This window comes from Bombyx mori, chromosome 18, assembly GCF_030269925.1.
Source record: "Bombyx mori chromosome 18, ASM3026992v2".
NCBI classification, from domain to species: domain Eukaryota; kingdom Metazoa; phylum Arthropoda; class Insecta; order Lepidoptera; family Bombycidae; genus Bombyx; species Bombyx mori.
This window is the reverse complement of record NC_085124.1, coordinates 11889014-11905687: the sequence shown is the minus strand read 5'-3', so window position 1 is coordinate 11905687 and position 16674 is coordinate 11889014. Positions and strand designations below refer to the sequence as shown.

Sequence of the window (16674 nt, the reverse complement as noted above, 5' to 3'; positions counted from 1 at the left end):
CCACCAGTAAAATGAATTAAACAGATGACATAACTATAAACTGACATTAATCTGCATCAAACAGCCATGACGCTTGCTCATAGCATTGTAATTAATCACTGTACAAATACTAACGTTTTGTTTGGCCTTCCTTAGATTTTACTAGTGATTTTATAATAGATTTACCACTAGATGGGAATATGAGCTCACGGCCAAGCTAGCGTTAAGTAATAAACAAAGCCCCTAAACATGATTACGTACGTGATGCCAGCTACCTTAAGACAGGCTAATAGCATTACTATATGATGTCTATAGGTTGTGGCGCCCTTTAAATCAATACGCATGACTAGCAAGAGCTACGTACCTACCCGTGTGATCACTTCATATCATCAATAATTACTTTATTTCTCCTTCATGCCCTTATCCCACTATGTTGAGTCGGCATATTTTCTTTTCCATTCAAGTCTACTAGACTTCACCTCTGCACTCATACCATACCGCGTTACCATCTATTGTCATTAGTAATTACTCAAATTCATATATTTTGAGAATTCGATTTTAATTACTTGATACTCTGTCTTGATCTTTTCGAGAAAAATAAAAGAAGAAAAAACACTATAAACATCATGTTCTTTTATTAATTGTCCATGAATTTCCGCATTACAATTTTCAACAGATCTATATTTATTTTTGTATTTTCAACTCCAAAGATATTAAACAGTGAAGGTAAATAAAACTATAAAACTCATTTCAAATCTGTATAAAAAGATCAAAAAGCATTTCTTGAAAAATGTAGTATCGTCATTCCAAGACATTTTATTTCATCCTAAATTAAGTCTATTAATAAGTGTATAACTCATTAACCATCTTGAAATTTTTTTGTTTTGATCGTTAACTTTTCAGTCCGCAATCACAGGCTATAATGATATTAATTCTCTTCTTAATAAATTTTATTTACCTTTAAAAATAAGTATCTTAGTGCCTGTATTTTGGCAACATTAATTTATCATATTAAATAAAAGAAAATCAGATAAAAGATTGATCAGAATTACTTCTGCTGTCAATGTCAGAGATAATAAATAAGAGAAAATTATCTAATTTCTTTTCTACTCTTAAAACTTGATATTCAATAGAAAAAATCTAGCCTCGAACCAGTATTAATTAACAAATCAGATACAGTTCTAGAGAATGAATAGTTTAAGCAATATGAATCCCTTTTATTGTATATTATTAACTTAACAAATAATTTGGTGATTCGTAATCGAAAACAGACTGTTCTTGTTTCACAACACAAGAAATATATGATAATTATTTGCAACAGTATTAAACTGTTTATTCGTAGAATTTAGAATTACTCGAACATTAAATAACACAATATGGTTTAACGTTTTCATTTTTTATATTTTAAGTTCTTCATTGTTACGAGCAAAGAGGTGATTGATATATTATTATGTTTAGGTCGAAATTTTATTAATAATAATAATCAAATTTTAATTTTTCTATTCAAATTTTAACCGAAATTATTCTATAAGTGTATTTTAGTGCCTGAGATTCCCGCAGATCCTAAAAACTATACCTAGGAGATAATATCTACATTAATTAAGTATGAAGTTATGGTGCCAGTCGCAGGCCATACATATAGTATTAAATACACGTTCATATAGATTTAATAAAACACACAACTGTACTCATATACTCGCACTAATTTATCCAAACTTGCCAATAACTAGAAATAATTTCTACCAAAAGGGTTTAAGCGTTGAAAAAAATCTATACAAAATCTATACAGCTATAAAATGCAATTTAAATCGACTTAAATTGTTTCAGTCTTATAAGCGAATCAAAAATGCATCATATCTAGAAGCTAGTAGATATTTGCGAATAAAGCAATATATTAACCGAAATACACACACCAATATTGTTTAGAGGTTTTAAATTATTATTAATTAGGCTATGTATTTTAGTTCGAATATTAACAGTAATTTGTTTATATAATATAATTTATTTTATGTATTGTAATGTATATAATATGTGTATTATAAGTCCATTTCTCACAATGTAATACTCAAATTAAGATTAGGCAAAAATATAGAATATTAGTTGACGCCGTCAGCAGAAAAGTGGCTTAACCCACAATTTTTCATATTCGGGCTTACGTATTACATTATTTAAAACATAATAAATTTTGATGCAAAACTGGCCTTTCAACAAATGGGTTTGTAAACATTATTTTTGCGCGTATTGTTTTTGCCTACGAAGCAGTGTACAAGCAAATTCAAGCCTCGTTATCTCCATACCAACTATGGTAAGCTTAAGCTACTTTTGCGCTGACGACCTCAATTATTGCGTCTATTTCATTACTTGATGAAAACATCAAATATAAGTACCATGATACCAATGGGACTAAAATAAAAATTCTGAATTCGTTTCACTGGGTAAATACCTGTTTGAGTCACAACCTTAGAAATACAAAATAATAATCAAAATAACAACAAAAAATTGATAAATTTAGGAAATACTTAGCAGTGTAAATATCTATTTTCATATTTCTAACACATTTACCTTAAGTACATTGCCCTTTCTTGCGTTTTAATTTTTTCTCCGAATCATGGCAACCCTTAACATACAAAATCAGCTCTGAGCTGGCTACAAATATTAATTCAGATCTATAAAAACATGTTTAACTAGTTCTTTTCTAAATAAATTAAAATCTTAGCGTTAGTACTAAATTTAATAACCAAGTCTTTATTAAACAGTAATTTTCACAGTTATTTATCCCGTAAAAATGTAACCGAAAATTAAATATAAATATGTATATATTTTTGTACTGTTGCAACCCCGGTACTCCATTTACTAAAACTGCGATTTGTTTCACATTTATCGTCATCACTACTATTATAGTAGATATTCTTATCAATAGCAACACTTATAATAATGTCAATTTTATTGCTCATACGTATTGCCGCGGTGCCGGTCCGTTTTTCCTCGAATGCGTTAGTGTGTCATCATTGTTCCCGGTGTTATTGTTGTGTAGAAATGACATTTCTACTCCAGGGTCTGATCCCTGAAAAGCAAAGGCAATAATAATATAAGAGTTTTTAAAATTATTACAAGTACCTATACTTGTTATTTTATTATTAAGTTTTATTCCCAGAAAAAAATCTGACCTATTGTCAATTTTTGGTGAAATCCTGAGCATTTCTTTTTTTTAATTTGATACCAACCTCTGAATGCATAGGGTTTGACGTTATAGTGATCGGAACTTTGGCGGGAATGTAAGCATTAGCCCCACCGCCTTCCAATGATGAAGCGTTCTCTTCTGCAAAAAAAAAATTTACAACTTTTATACAATACAATATTAACGAATACACTAAAACAAGCTACCTAAGATTATTATTTTTCAAACTGGAAGTAGTTAGTGACCGAGAAGAAAGCCCGACCGTAATACGGCCACCCTTTCGGACCATTTGTTTTTTTTTATTTTCTCCCTATTCGTTTATAGCCTATGAACTATTCCAGCTTCTCTCGCTCAGTTAGGTGGGCTCACAGGCTCAACCTGAGAGAATTCGCTAATACTAGCCCTAGCAAGAGCAGTGCTTCGCAGAACATACCATAGGATCGGAATCGCGACCTACTGAGAAGATCCGGCTGAAACGCTTTGCATTACGGCTAAGAAGCGAATGAAAATACTAAAATAAAACTCGCCTTGGTAAATGAATAATGTTTGTATGAGGGCTTTTTATTATATACGACTTCAAAACACATATTATTCTTCTATTCCTATATATCTTGCAATTTTTTTTTAATTGTATTTTAATGAAAACGTAATAAGTCTCTCATTTAATTCGGCACAATAGACAAAGTGTGTATTGGATAACGATCTTGTGACACTAAAAATAGAACTGTCTAAAACGATACTTTTATGCACGACAGGTTCCGTGTTTTTTTTTTTCTTCTTTTTTAATTAAAGTCGTCTTTTATACGGTTTTAATTAAAGACGAAACATCCGTGACCCGTAGCTTCACTATCAAACGAAATCGGTAATTTTATTTATAAAATAGGAGAGAATCATAAGAGATTTTCGAAATTATCGGTTTTTGCTTCCCAATAATGGTCAACTTTACTAAGAAGAAGTAAATATACTTAAAAACAAAACGAAATATAGAAGAAGTCAATATACTTCTTCTTGCACTAACCAACTGGGCTTAGTCGCCAATTAACAATGTTACAGTTTGATTCAAAACATATTAGGATCAGCCTCGTGCCTGACCTCAACGCTCTTTGGGAATAAGTGGCCTTTTATTCGCAAACATAAATTATTAGGACGCCTAATTTACTTTAGGATGATGAAGTGAGTAATTGAAGAGTAGATCATATCATCTGAATATTGTACTATCCACATGCCAATATTTTGAAAGCTATTTCTTTTAAAAAAAATTTTTTTCTTTTTCGACGGCAGTTCTTGATTACACAGTAGATCTTCTTTTGACACCGGCTAGTAAACCTAACAACGCACTAAGGCTTTGACTCCCCGTATGAGTTAAATCTTAATTTGTGTTTCATTGCGTGCAATAAAATAGGCATTGATTGCTGATGCTTGTAAATAATAATTATATGTATTTTTATATTTAACTAGCCAAACAAGCAATACACTGCACTGCGACTATCGCGTAATGTACAACAAAACCCCTTTTGTTAACTACTCGCACGCCACTTTTCATATATTGCTGGTACCTTGACAAAGCATATAATTTACTAGCAGCCCGCTCCGGCTCCGCTCGGGTCTTTAACAAAAATTTCAACGATATTTGACGTTGTTTTATTTTTTTTTAATAAAAAAACACTTATTGCGGCATAACTATGTTAAACATATGCTGTCGCGACACTTTTTGTAAATAATAATGTGTTCTACAAATTTGTAGTATATTATTTTAAGAAATCAATTTCAAAAGAAATATTTTAGAAATCATGAATAGTTTTCGCAGGGCACGCGATGTAAAGAATATTTTAGGTAATTTTTTTACACCTTGGATTACACTATTGGAATTTTAGTACGAATCCCTTTTTTTTTTAAAAAAGATTATACCCTATGTCACTCGGGAATAGTTTAGCTTCCAAACAGTGAAAGAATTTTTCAAATCGGTTCAGTAGTTTCGGGGCCTATTCAATACAAACAAACAAATAAATCTTTCCTCTTTATAATATTAGTATAGATACGTGGATAGATAGTATAGATAGATATACGCGGTTCATTTTGAAAGTCGAACCTTACTTCGGTGATTAGTTCTACTCTGAATTCGTGTTCGTGGGCGTAACCATTTTAATTGAACGTAATTGGTATACTATTCCTTTCTAATAATATAAATAGCTCACTTATAGATTATTTACCGATACAAATCACATCTAACGTTTGTTGTCTGAGCTGGGTTTTAATGAGAAATCGACTTAATGAGTTTTCTTAGAAATTCGTTGCTGCAAGTGTTTTGTGAAAAACGATTCGATTTAATTACTATTCTTGACAATAGACTGTTAATTGGCGAGTAGTGCAATCTCCAACATGCCGGCTTTCACTGCGCTGCCTCATATAACCGCCCTTCCTCCCAGATCCAGACATTTATTGATATCGATACATTTAGATATTTAGATTTTCCTCTGTCTTCGCGCGGAAGGGTAGGTGAGTTCACGGGTTAAACCTGAGAGAATTTACTAATACTAGCCCTAGGAAGAGCAGCGCTTCGAAAATTCTACCATCGGCTCGGAATCGCGACCCACTGAGAAGATCCGGCGAGAAACTCAGTGGGCTGTGTCTGTGGGTCGTCGAAGTCTTCGTCGTAATCGACGAGGACGGTGACTGGTGGTTGAGGATATTTTGATTGACGTCGGAGGAGTACAGTTCTCCTTAAGCCAATTGCTTACCATTGCTGATGATACAGCTGTTTCCAAGTTCCCAGTTTAAACAAGGCCATTTTCTTCGGCTATTTTTTTTGCAGGTGTTGAAAAATTAAGTGGAATGCTCACTGTGTTTAGGCAGTCTCCTGGCTCGCCGACACATGAGCGCGGCGAACAGCGCGGCGACCAGCACGCCGCCCGCGCCCAGCGCCGCGCCCAACGCCACGCCCGCGCCCCCCGCGCCCCCCGCACCGGTCGCGCCCGCCTCCGACACCGGCGCTGGACTCGTCGATGTCGGCGCGTTGGATAGCTTCTGGGTCTTTGCCACCTGTATTATTTCATTTTTATAAACCACTTCCATTAATTCATTCGATTCATAGCACTGTCTACACCAGGGGTTTTTGTAGCGCGAAATGTCTTAATATTTTAAGCCAGTAAAAAATCTGAAAATTAAAATTTCGTCATAACAAAGAGCAATCTGCCGCTCACTTAAATTCAGATAGCAGTCGATTGGTGCTTGATTGATGATGCTGTTACAGATGGCACATCCATCACATACGTGAACAATCTAACGTTGATGACTTTCAAACTGGTGGTAGGACCTCTTGTGAGTCCGCGCAGGTAAGTACCACCGCCCTGCCTATTTCTGCCGTGAAGCCGTAATGCGTTTCGGTCTGAAGGGCGGGGCAGCCGTTGTAACTATACTGAGATCTTAGAACTTATATCTCAAGGTGTGTGGCGCATTTACGTTGTAGATGTCCATGGGCTCCAACAACCACTTAGCACTAGGTGGGCTGTGAACTCGTCCAACAATATAAGCAATAAAAAAAACTGACTTGATTTTCAAACTGACCTTAATAGCGCTGAATTCAGAAGGGGCCTGTAATGTGTACGCCCTGAGCTTCAACTCATATTGAGTATCGGGTGAGAAGTGGTGCAGCTCTAACGAACGAGCTGATGCAGGAGCTCTCACGCACTCGTAAGCTCCCGCAGAGGACACCGCACGCACACAGAGATAGAACCCTTCTGTCTCCGCACCATCACCACGAGACCACTACAACAAGGTAAGCCCAAGGTGGAGGTTACTGATGGTAGGACCTCTTGTGACTTACTGGTGGTAGGACCTCTTGTGAGTCCGCACGGGTAGGTACCACCACCCCACCTGTTTCTGCCGTGAAGCAATAATGCGTTTCGGTTTGAAGGGTGGGACAGCCGTAGTGACTATACTGAGACCTTAGAACTTATATCTCAAGTTGGGTGGCGCATTTACTTTTCAGATGTCTATGGGCTCCACTAACCACTTAACACCAGGTGCGATGTGAGCTCGTCCACGCAAATAAAAGCCCACTAAGCATCTGGTGGAAGAATTCTCGTTTTGACATCCGTAAGCTCCATTAACCATTAAACACGGAGCCATTCGTGAATTTCTTTAGAGAGCAATCAAAAAATAACATAACAGTCCTACTGATTCCATGATTAACTAATCCATGGCCATCGTATTTCTCGAGAAGAGTTGACGTCAAGCAACCGTAGGTGAAGACGATGTAATCTGTGCTATTTAGTTGAAGAAGTAGTTGTGATAAAACTTCTGTCCAATCAAAGCTTATGATTTAATACGCTGTTCAAATAAAATATTATATGTATACGTGTATGTACGTCTATATTAAAATATTTCGAAACACTAAAGTAGTCAGAATTATACAAATATAATGAGAATATATTGTATACTATTATAATAAAACGCGTATCACCGTAAAATCAATTACATTTATGAAAAAAATATAAATATGTATTTTTAGTTTCCTATTTGGAATTTTTTTTTTATTTGTTTGTAATTCAGCATAAAGTCTTGTGATCTTTTTAGGCGCGTTTGCCTAGAGTATTTTGCCTTTTCTTATCGCCCTGTGGTCTCTTTAGGCGCGTTCGCCTAGAGTCCTTTGCCTTTACATATCGCGGGTACACGTAGAGCTATTGGAGTGGAGTTTAAAGAAGACACCACTTTTTTTTTGTGTGTAATTCAGCACAAAGTCTTGTGATCTTTTTAGACGCGTTTGCCTACAGTCCTCTGCTTTTCCATATCGCAGGTACACGTAGAGCAATTGGAGTGGAGTTTAGAGAAGGCACTTTTATTTTTTTGTGTGTAATTCAGCACAAAGTCTTGTGATCTTTTTAGCCGCGTTATGTAAGACTAGTGGTCCCACAGTAGTGGAAATTCGACTATAATTACCTAATTGAAATTATAAGTATGTACATTATTATGGCTTTATTACTGTCAGACTTTTAAACTTCTATAATCACATATTTCGCAAAAACTACACTATAAACAAATAATATTAAAGACAAACTATATTAATCTATTCTCAATTTGACCACAGACTATAAACAATAAGAAAACTTTGACAATACACAAAGAGTATAAGCGTGTGTGTGTCATATACATGGTAGTGTGCGTAATGTTTTTTTAATTAATTTAATGTATTATTAATGCATAATTAAAAACAATTTTAACATTCTGCACTCCTTCTCTATATTCTCTGTAAGTGTGGGAAGTTTAATGCTCCTCCATCCGCGCAATTTTCATAAAAGGGGTACAAAGGTTTTGGCTTCACGTATTAATGTATAGATTAAGGTGTATTCGTACCGTCCAATCTGACTGTAGGCTGTGAGGCGAGGTGGCTTCAACTTTGGTGAGTACAGGTGCACTGGGCCCTTTGTACTCGCCGCTCTGCAGGAAGAAACGCGTACTGCTCCGACCCTGATTGTTGTCTTGGTTCGAGTACACCGCTGCTATTCGAAATCTGGTCAAGAATTTGCGGTAGTGTATTTATGTATGTACTTAAAGTTAATCTATACATATAAATAAAATTAGAGTGCCTGTTTGTAATATTGAAATAACCGCTTTTTACCACATGCATATGAATATATATACGGTACATACACCAAAATATCATTTTTTACAATTTATGTCTGTCTGTCTGTCTGTTTGTTTGTTCCGGCTAATCTCTGGAACGGCTGGACTAATTTTGATGAGACTTTCACTAATAGGTAGCTGATGATATAAGGAGTAACTTAGGCTACTTTTTTTTGACTAGCTTCGCCCCGCGGCGTCACCCGCAGTTATTGTCGTACCGCGCGCAACATGGCGGGACTCGCCTATCAATAATAAAATTTAATGTTTCTGAAGCGAAGCGAGGGCGGGTCGCTATCCAATTTAAAAATGTGTAAAACTAGAAAGTATAAAAATTTCGTGCAAAAATTAACAGACATTTAACGCTATGACTTGTTTTGAAAACTGTTTTATTATAATAACTTCGTATATAATTTAACTGGTTAGCTTGAAAATTTGCACGCGTATCAAGAACAGATGACAATAAATTTTATAATTTTGGCTTAACATCCTTAATCGGGGTAAAAACTTTCATTTAAATAGAAAGGCTCGGCTTTCTACATAAGCTTGTTTTTTTAAAGCCGATATTTTCTTATTTAGTATCAAATTAATAATGTGACTTAACTGATTCTGTAACTCAGTTATTTCCTTACGTATCCTTTACACAATGCTACTGAGTCATATATGAAATTTTTGGAAAATTACTTTTTACTCTATTGCTTACAATTATGTAGTAAAACTTGTAAAACATGTGTATAATAAACTAATCAGGCATAGTGTAGTGTGTATCTTACCGAATACCTGTAATGGTTAAACTTACCTATAGTACTTGTCCGGTGTGAGACCGTCGACTTCATAAGAATGTATGTGGGGAGGGATTTCTTGCGTCAATGTATTCCACTCTTTGCTCGTATTCGTCGCTTCTTTGTACTGCACCTGAACAGACAATAAAGTCTGGTCTGTTTTTTCAACATTCACTTCAATTAAAAAAAAAAAACCTAAATGAGGTAATTCTTTGACCAAACCTCCAGACCAGACCTTTGAGACCAAAACTCCAGAATTTGGCAGTTGTATAAGGCATGTGTAATTCGCCATTCGTGCCATTGATTCCGTTACTTCAGTTCGGTTACTTCTTGACCCATACACAGAGAAACTCATCGACAGAGGCACGAAGTGAGTAGCACGTGAGATCGTTTACCAATCTACTCTAAGTGCAATGAGCTTCCGGTAACGGATGAGTTCTTTGCATGGTGAATTTATCAATGACACTACAAAACAGATGGATGCAATCGGTGGACTGTAATTTCCAGAAACTAGTCTGGTCCAATGTCAACGGGGGGATAACCTTTGTCCGGGGTTGGCGCGTTTTGCAAGTTACAGCTGTGCAATGAGGATCGCATTATGTGCCCAAAGAAACTCCGGATCCTTTCCTGGCACATAGTCAGCAGGCGCTTGGTGACCTTCAGCTCTTCGACGATGGAGACATTGGTTCTCATAGCTGTCCAAGGAATGCGTAGTAGCTTTCTCCAGCAATACATTTCAAACGCCTCAATCTTTTTGCGTTCCTTTTTCCTGAGACACCAAGTCTCCACCCCGTACAGGAAGATAGAGAAGACCAACGTACGAACCAGACGCATCTTAGTTACTCGGCGAATATAACGATATAACGCTCTACGAAGCAAAAATTAACCGTCTCTTTCCCACGGTCGATGTCCAATATTTATCGCCGGGTACTGTATTACGTGTTTGATTACTGTCGGAAAATTGGTTCGCAATTTCATCTTGTTGAACCATATGCTCAAAATATTATGTCCTGCTGATGGTAGGGCGACTTGTGAGCCCGCACGGGTAGGTTCCACTGTCTTTTTTTATCGGGCGAGGTATGTGGATCTTGACAGTCTGATGTTAGCGACAGACCGCGGGCCCAAAGATGCCTTTAGAGTCCTACCGACCAAACGACTCCAGCTACCACCGCCATGCCTATAACCACTCAACCGAACATCGTGGAATTTACAGAAAGGACAGGGAAATTTTATCCAGAAAAAAACTTCATCATGATTGGTTTTCTTTCTACCTTAACGCGAGGGACACATTGGTTAAAGACTAGTATGAGATAATTTTGAGATCCTTTGTCGATATTGAAATACATCGTTTTCAATTATTTCACCGAACAATACGAATATAGAAGTTTCTATATTTGTATATTTACGTTGAAGTATCTTATTGTCATTTATTTCTTTGACGTTCTTTGATGTTTTGTGTTTGACGAACACTTTTTTTGCTGACATTAAAACGTTGTCTTCTTTACAAAGGGCAACTTTATAAAACAAAAATAAATACACGAAAGTTATATTTCTTACGCTTTGTTTACGACTCGAGTTTTATTACTTTCGAGTTTTGCGAATGTAAATTATTATTTCGCGGTACCGTGTGGACGGGGGCTTTGAAAAGTAAAAAAAAATTATTCGTAATCATTTACTGACGACAAGGGCGGCTACTTGCACTTAAATATAGTCCAGAAAATTGGTAAAAAATCTAAAATTTTACATAAAATTATATCATTTTCAACTTAAACTTTTATTTTAACCAAAAATTTAGATTTTTTTTATTCTACCTATGCTGATAGATAGCCTTTAGAGGCTATTTCAGCTTCGTCTTCACGTATAGGTGAGCTCACGTGGCTCTAACCGGAGTGTTGCTAACACTGACCCTAGCAAGAGCAGTGATTCGCAAAATCTACCACCGGATCGGAAACGCGACCCACTGAGAAGATCCGGCGAGAAACTCAGTGGGCTGTGTCTATGTGTTAATTTACTCGTCGAGCCCTTCGCGGCAAGCGATAGGTTCGACGAAAAGGATGACCGGTATCTAGGAGGTACCTAGAAGCACCAAAATTTGATAAAAGATTTAGTACGAAAGGAGAGAAGAGTATAATATGATGAGTGAGTGCAAGGTAATAGTGATTTATTAAATGTTTTATTTTATTACTTCAATCTATGCATTGACGACATACATATGATACGTATTACAAATATTTACGGCATTTACGTTGTTGATGTCCATGGGCTCCGGTTACCGTCCAATCTAACTGTAGGTTGTATAGTTATTTGTACAACTGCCAAATTTTGTAGTTTGGTCACTGCATTTCACGACGAGCAAATCGAATTGCCTCATTTTTTTATATATGTTTTTGCTTGGATGGTTGGACGAGCTCACAGCCCACCTGGTGTTAAGTGGTTACTGGAGCCCATAGACATCCACAGCGTAAATGTGCCACCCACCTTGAGATATAAGTTCTAAGGTCTCAAATATAGTTATAACGGCTGCCCCACCCTTCAAACCGAAACGCATTACTGCTTCACGGCAGAAATAGGCAGATAAGCGGTGATACGTTTACCCGTGAGGGCTCACAAGAAGTCCTACCACCAGTAATTACGCTAATTATAATTTTGCGGGTTTGTTTTTTATGTCAATCGTGAACATCTGTTAAGTACTTATTTCATTAGAAAAATTAGTACCCACCTGCGGGATTCGAACATCGGTGCATCGCTACATACGAATGCACAGGGACGTCTTAAACTAGGATGGGGCCCTTGGGCACACAAGAATTTGAGGCCCTTTTGGAAAGTAAAAAAGCGAATTATAATAAAAAAATTTTACTGAGTATGAGACCATAATTTATTATAGGTAATCAAATACAGTATGATATAACGATTACGATTTCGATAACGGTTTCTTTCGGGATTTCTGTTGAGCAAAATCTTCTATGTCTATGGCATAATATATGCCTTGTAAATACCTTTTGATTACTGATTTGTGAAAAAACTGTAATGTGCCCGACAAAAATGTTTTGAAAATAAACGTGTGAGAGAAATTGTCGGTCTTTCGGGGCCCCTCGAGAATGGGGGCCCTGGGCACGGGCCCCGTGTGCCCTTATGGTAAAGACGGTATTGCGAATGCACCGCACGTCTTATCATTTAGGCCACGACGACTTCATAATATAGATATAGGCTTTAAAACCTTACCTTAAAAAATAGTATGGGAAGTCCTTCCCGTGGCTGTGTCCAGGACAGCATCACACTCTGGTCGGACAGGCGGGTCACGTTAGGACGCGATGGTGGCACCATCACTGGTACAACTAAATCAAATAGGTCTTTAAAAACATAAAATACCTTAAAATGTAAAGCTCCAACTTTTTGTTTATTTCAGACATCAGACTTTCTCGTCCTGTCGTTAGTAATCATTAGTAGCCTAAGAGGGCGAACTGATAGATGAGCTCACGGGCTCAACCTGAGAGAGTTTGATAACACTAACCCAAGCAAGAGCAGTGCTACGCAGAATCTACCACCGGATCGGAAACGCGATCCACTGAGAAGATCCGGCGAGAAACTCAGTGACTTCTAGCGATTTACTCGTCGTTTTCTTATAGTCAAACTTTTGTTCGCGACCCACACGTCTAAATATACACCCGTGTTTGACAGACAATTAACAATGAAACATATATTTATGGTTTGATTGTAAACATAATTTTGTTCACAGCACCCAATATATTTTAAAATAATCGAAATCAGTTTTAGAGAGAGCAATTAAATTTTTACAGACAGAGGAGAACTATAGCTCCACATTGTTAATACGCGATATATGTCTGTCTCTCTCACACACACCCGCACTGTAACAATAATGACGTCATAAATCATGAAACGCATCGAGTTTGCTAGATAATTATTATTGAAAAAAATGTATGCGTTGTCTTGAAAACTCTTTCAATCGATTCAAGAATGTGTTGAACATCCATCTTCAATTATCTATATATTAATACGTGAAGCAAAAACTTTGTATCCCTTTTTACGAAAATTGCGCGGACGGAGGAGTATGAAATTTTCCACACTTATAGAGAATATAGAGAAGAAGTGCACAATGCTAATTTTTTTTTTAAATAATGCATAAAAGATACATTAAATCGATAAAGAAAACATTACACACACTACATACCATGTATTTAACACACACGCATGCATACTATTTATTGTCAAACTTTTGTTCTTGACGTCTGTAGTCAAATTGAGAATAGATTAAATATTGTTTGTCTTTATTAATATTTTTTTATAGTGTAGTCTTGGCGAAATTTGTGAGAAATATAAAATACAATCATAATAGTGTACAAACTTACAATTCCAATTAATTATAGTCGAATTTCGACTACTGCGGGACCTCTAGTAATTATTAATCTCAAAGCATATCTATATCTATAATGTCAAACTAATTTATGACAAATTCACCTTTCTGCTTCCTTGAATTCTTCCTGTTATGACGTTTAGGAAGTTGCGATGATGATTGCAAAGTTTTCGGCGTTTCCATTGAATAATCCTGCACAAAATTATGCTAAATTAATACAAATCCAGAAGTACATAGTCTGTATTTGTTTTGATTTAAATCTGTTCCCTCGGCTTTTGAAAACAGTTGAATTATTGAGCTCGTTCATTTCGTTCGTTCGTTTCTCTGTCCAAATCGTTCATTCTTATCTTCTAGTCCCATAGTTTCCAGTGTTGGACGTAGGCTTCCCCCAAGCCTTGGCATAACGACCAATCCTACGCTGTCTATATTCAGCGGATCCCCGCGAGCCTCAATATGTCGTTGATCAACTTTTTTCTTTTATTGGTTAGATGGGTGGGCGAGCTCACAGCCCGCCTGGTGTTAAGTGGTTACTGGAGCCCATAGACATCCACAACGTAAATGCGCCACGCACCTTGAGATATAGGTTCTAAGGTCAAGTATAGTTACTGCGGCTGCCCCACCCTTCAAACCGAAATGCATCACTGCTTCACGGCAGAAATAGGCAGGGTGGTGGTACCCACCCGCGCGGACTCACAAGAGCTCCTACCACCAGTAAACCAACCTTGTGAGAGACCCACCCAGGTTATCGTTCATTTACTCCCCACTAGTTTAGTACCTGGTCCGATATCTGCAGCGGAACGACAGTGAGCATGGCCGCCAGGAACGAACACCCGAGCTTGTTGCACGCGAAGCACTGAACTATCCCGGCGTGCTTCTTCTCTAGGTGCTCGATATTCAGGTCTGAATCTGCAAAAACAAATACTTTAAGTCATATACCCTAGCTTAAACACCCTAGTGGTCGACATCCCGCGACTTCTTGACTCTCCTCCTCTACGACTTTTCCGCCGAAATGTTCCCGTATTTAATTGTTATGGCAGGAACCCGACCCCTTGGACGGACCAGATTCGTGCAGCCCTGGATACCACAGTGCACGATGCTCTGCACTCAGCTGCAGATAGGAACAGATGGCGGTGCACTATAAAAACAAACTGTTTCAAGGCCATGACCACGACCCTCAGTAATGAGGAAACCTATGCAAGGAGGAGACTTAGTTCTATAATAACGTATCTTACTAAAGCTAAGCTTAAATAAAAAAAAATACTCTTTGAATAAATATTAATGGTGTATTATCTATATTTGGCTTTTTATTTATTGCCTAGATGGGTGGACGAACTCACAGCCCACCTGCTTGTTAAGTGGTTACTGGAGCCCATAGATGCCTATACCGTACAACGTAAATACGCCACCCACTTTGAGATGTAATTTCTAAGGTCTCAGTATAGTTACAACGGCTGCCCCACCCTTCAAACCGAAACGCATTACTGCTTCACGGCAGAAATAAGCAGGGTGGTAGCACCTACCCATGCGGACTCACAAAACGTCCTATGCTATAACGACTTTTGTTGTTGTTAATTATACTAATTTTAGAAGGCACCAGACCGCGTGAAAGTGTGCCCATGCGATGGACCCACCAGATCAAGTCGGCAGTTGGCGGCTGTTTGCATGAGTGTACCAGGCTCACCACAAACCGGGAGGAGTGGTGAGACGCATAACATCTGCCCACAACAATGATGCTGGATGAGGACCACGACCGCTCTGACAAGAGTGAAACGAGATACGAATACGAATACTAATATTGGTAACGAATCGTTTACCTGTAGCGGTGACTCCGGTACCGGTGCTGACGCGTTCTCCATTCAACACCCAGTAGACCTCGGGCTGGGGGTACCCGACGGCGTTGCCGCAGCTAATACTGACCCCCTTGCCCTCCGTGTCATTGGCGTTGGCGGCGACGCCCTCCCACCGGGGCGGCTGCAACACCACCACCTTCCAAGACCTACGTATGCCGTTTGCTGAACACGAATAAATACCCTGCGAAAGTGTTTATGCACAACATCAACCTCTTAAAATTAGATACGAAAATGCACAAGACATACACGATTTTATTACCAAAACTCACCATTCCACCACTTTTTCGTGACTAATTAATAAAAATACAAACCTTCTGATTTATATTAACAGTACAGATTCTTGCACTATGAGTACACGCAATGGATATAAAAGCACAAGAAATTGTATACTACAAATAAGTCGTCTATTATCAAAGATGGCAATCTGTGCATTTGGACAAAAAAAAATTATTGATATGTCAATACAGATTGATTTGAATATAATCGTCTCCTTCAAAGAATACGGTTCAAAACCTGCATTAAATAAAGGTTAATACTTAACCTGTTATTTATCTAAGATGTCGTTCAGAAGAGTTTTGTGACTGCCAATGGAATACAAAGTCAATAATTCGTTTTTCTGATTTACCAATAATTGTCCAAAAGTCACATTGCCGGCTTTGATAATAGTCGACTCAAATATGACCGCGAACGATGAAGACATGTTAATAGCATGAACGACATTGTGTGTATGTGTGTACATTATTCGTCCTCAACCTTATTGGGAATAGACTTAAATATAAGTACAATGCGTGCTCGAATCTATTAATGAACTATATGTTCTTAACAGTGAGGAACTTCCATCCGTCGTTTGTGACAACACTGAAACATTGACCTAAAAATTGCACACTAATAGAG

The 16674-nt window shown here is 37.5% G+C and overlaps 1 protein-coding gene across 2 annotated transcripts in view; it reads right to left on the bottom strand.

The window, feature by feature from the left end:
- Positions 1–590: 590 nt before the first annotated feature.
- Positions 591–16674, bottom strand: part of LOC101739270 (interference hedgehog) — a 59092-nt gene continuing 43008 nt past the window's right edge. For both annotated transcript variants that reach the window (XM_038017187.2, XM_038017188.2), the window contains 10 exons: positions 15745–15961; positions 14706–14836; positions 14035–14122; positions 12781–12893; positions 9576–9691; positions 8510–8666; positions 6722–6922; positions 5998–6196; positions 3204–3298; positions 591–3043 (listed from right to left, as the gene is read on the bottom strand). In XM_038017187.2, the coding sequence (XP_037873115.1) occupies positions 2930–3043; positions 3204–3298; positions 5998–6196; positions 6722–6922; positions 8510–8666; positions 9576–9691; positions 12781–12893; positions 14035–14122; positions 14706–14836; positions 15745–15961 (1431 nt within the window). In that variant the 3' untranslated portion in view covers positions 591–2929. The remainder of the gene's footprint in view (positions 3044–3203; positions 3299–5997; positions 6197–6721; positions 6923–8509; positions 8667–9575; positions 9692–12780; positions 12894–14034; positions 14123–14705; positions 14837–15744; positions 15962–16674) is intronic.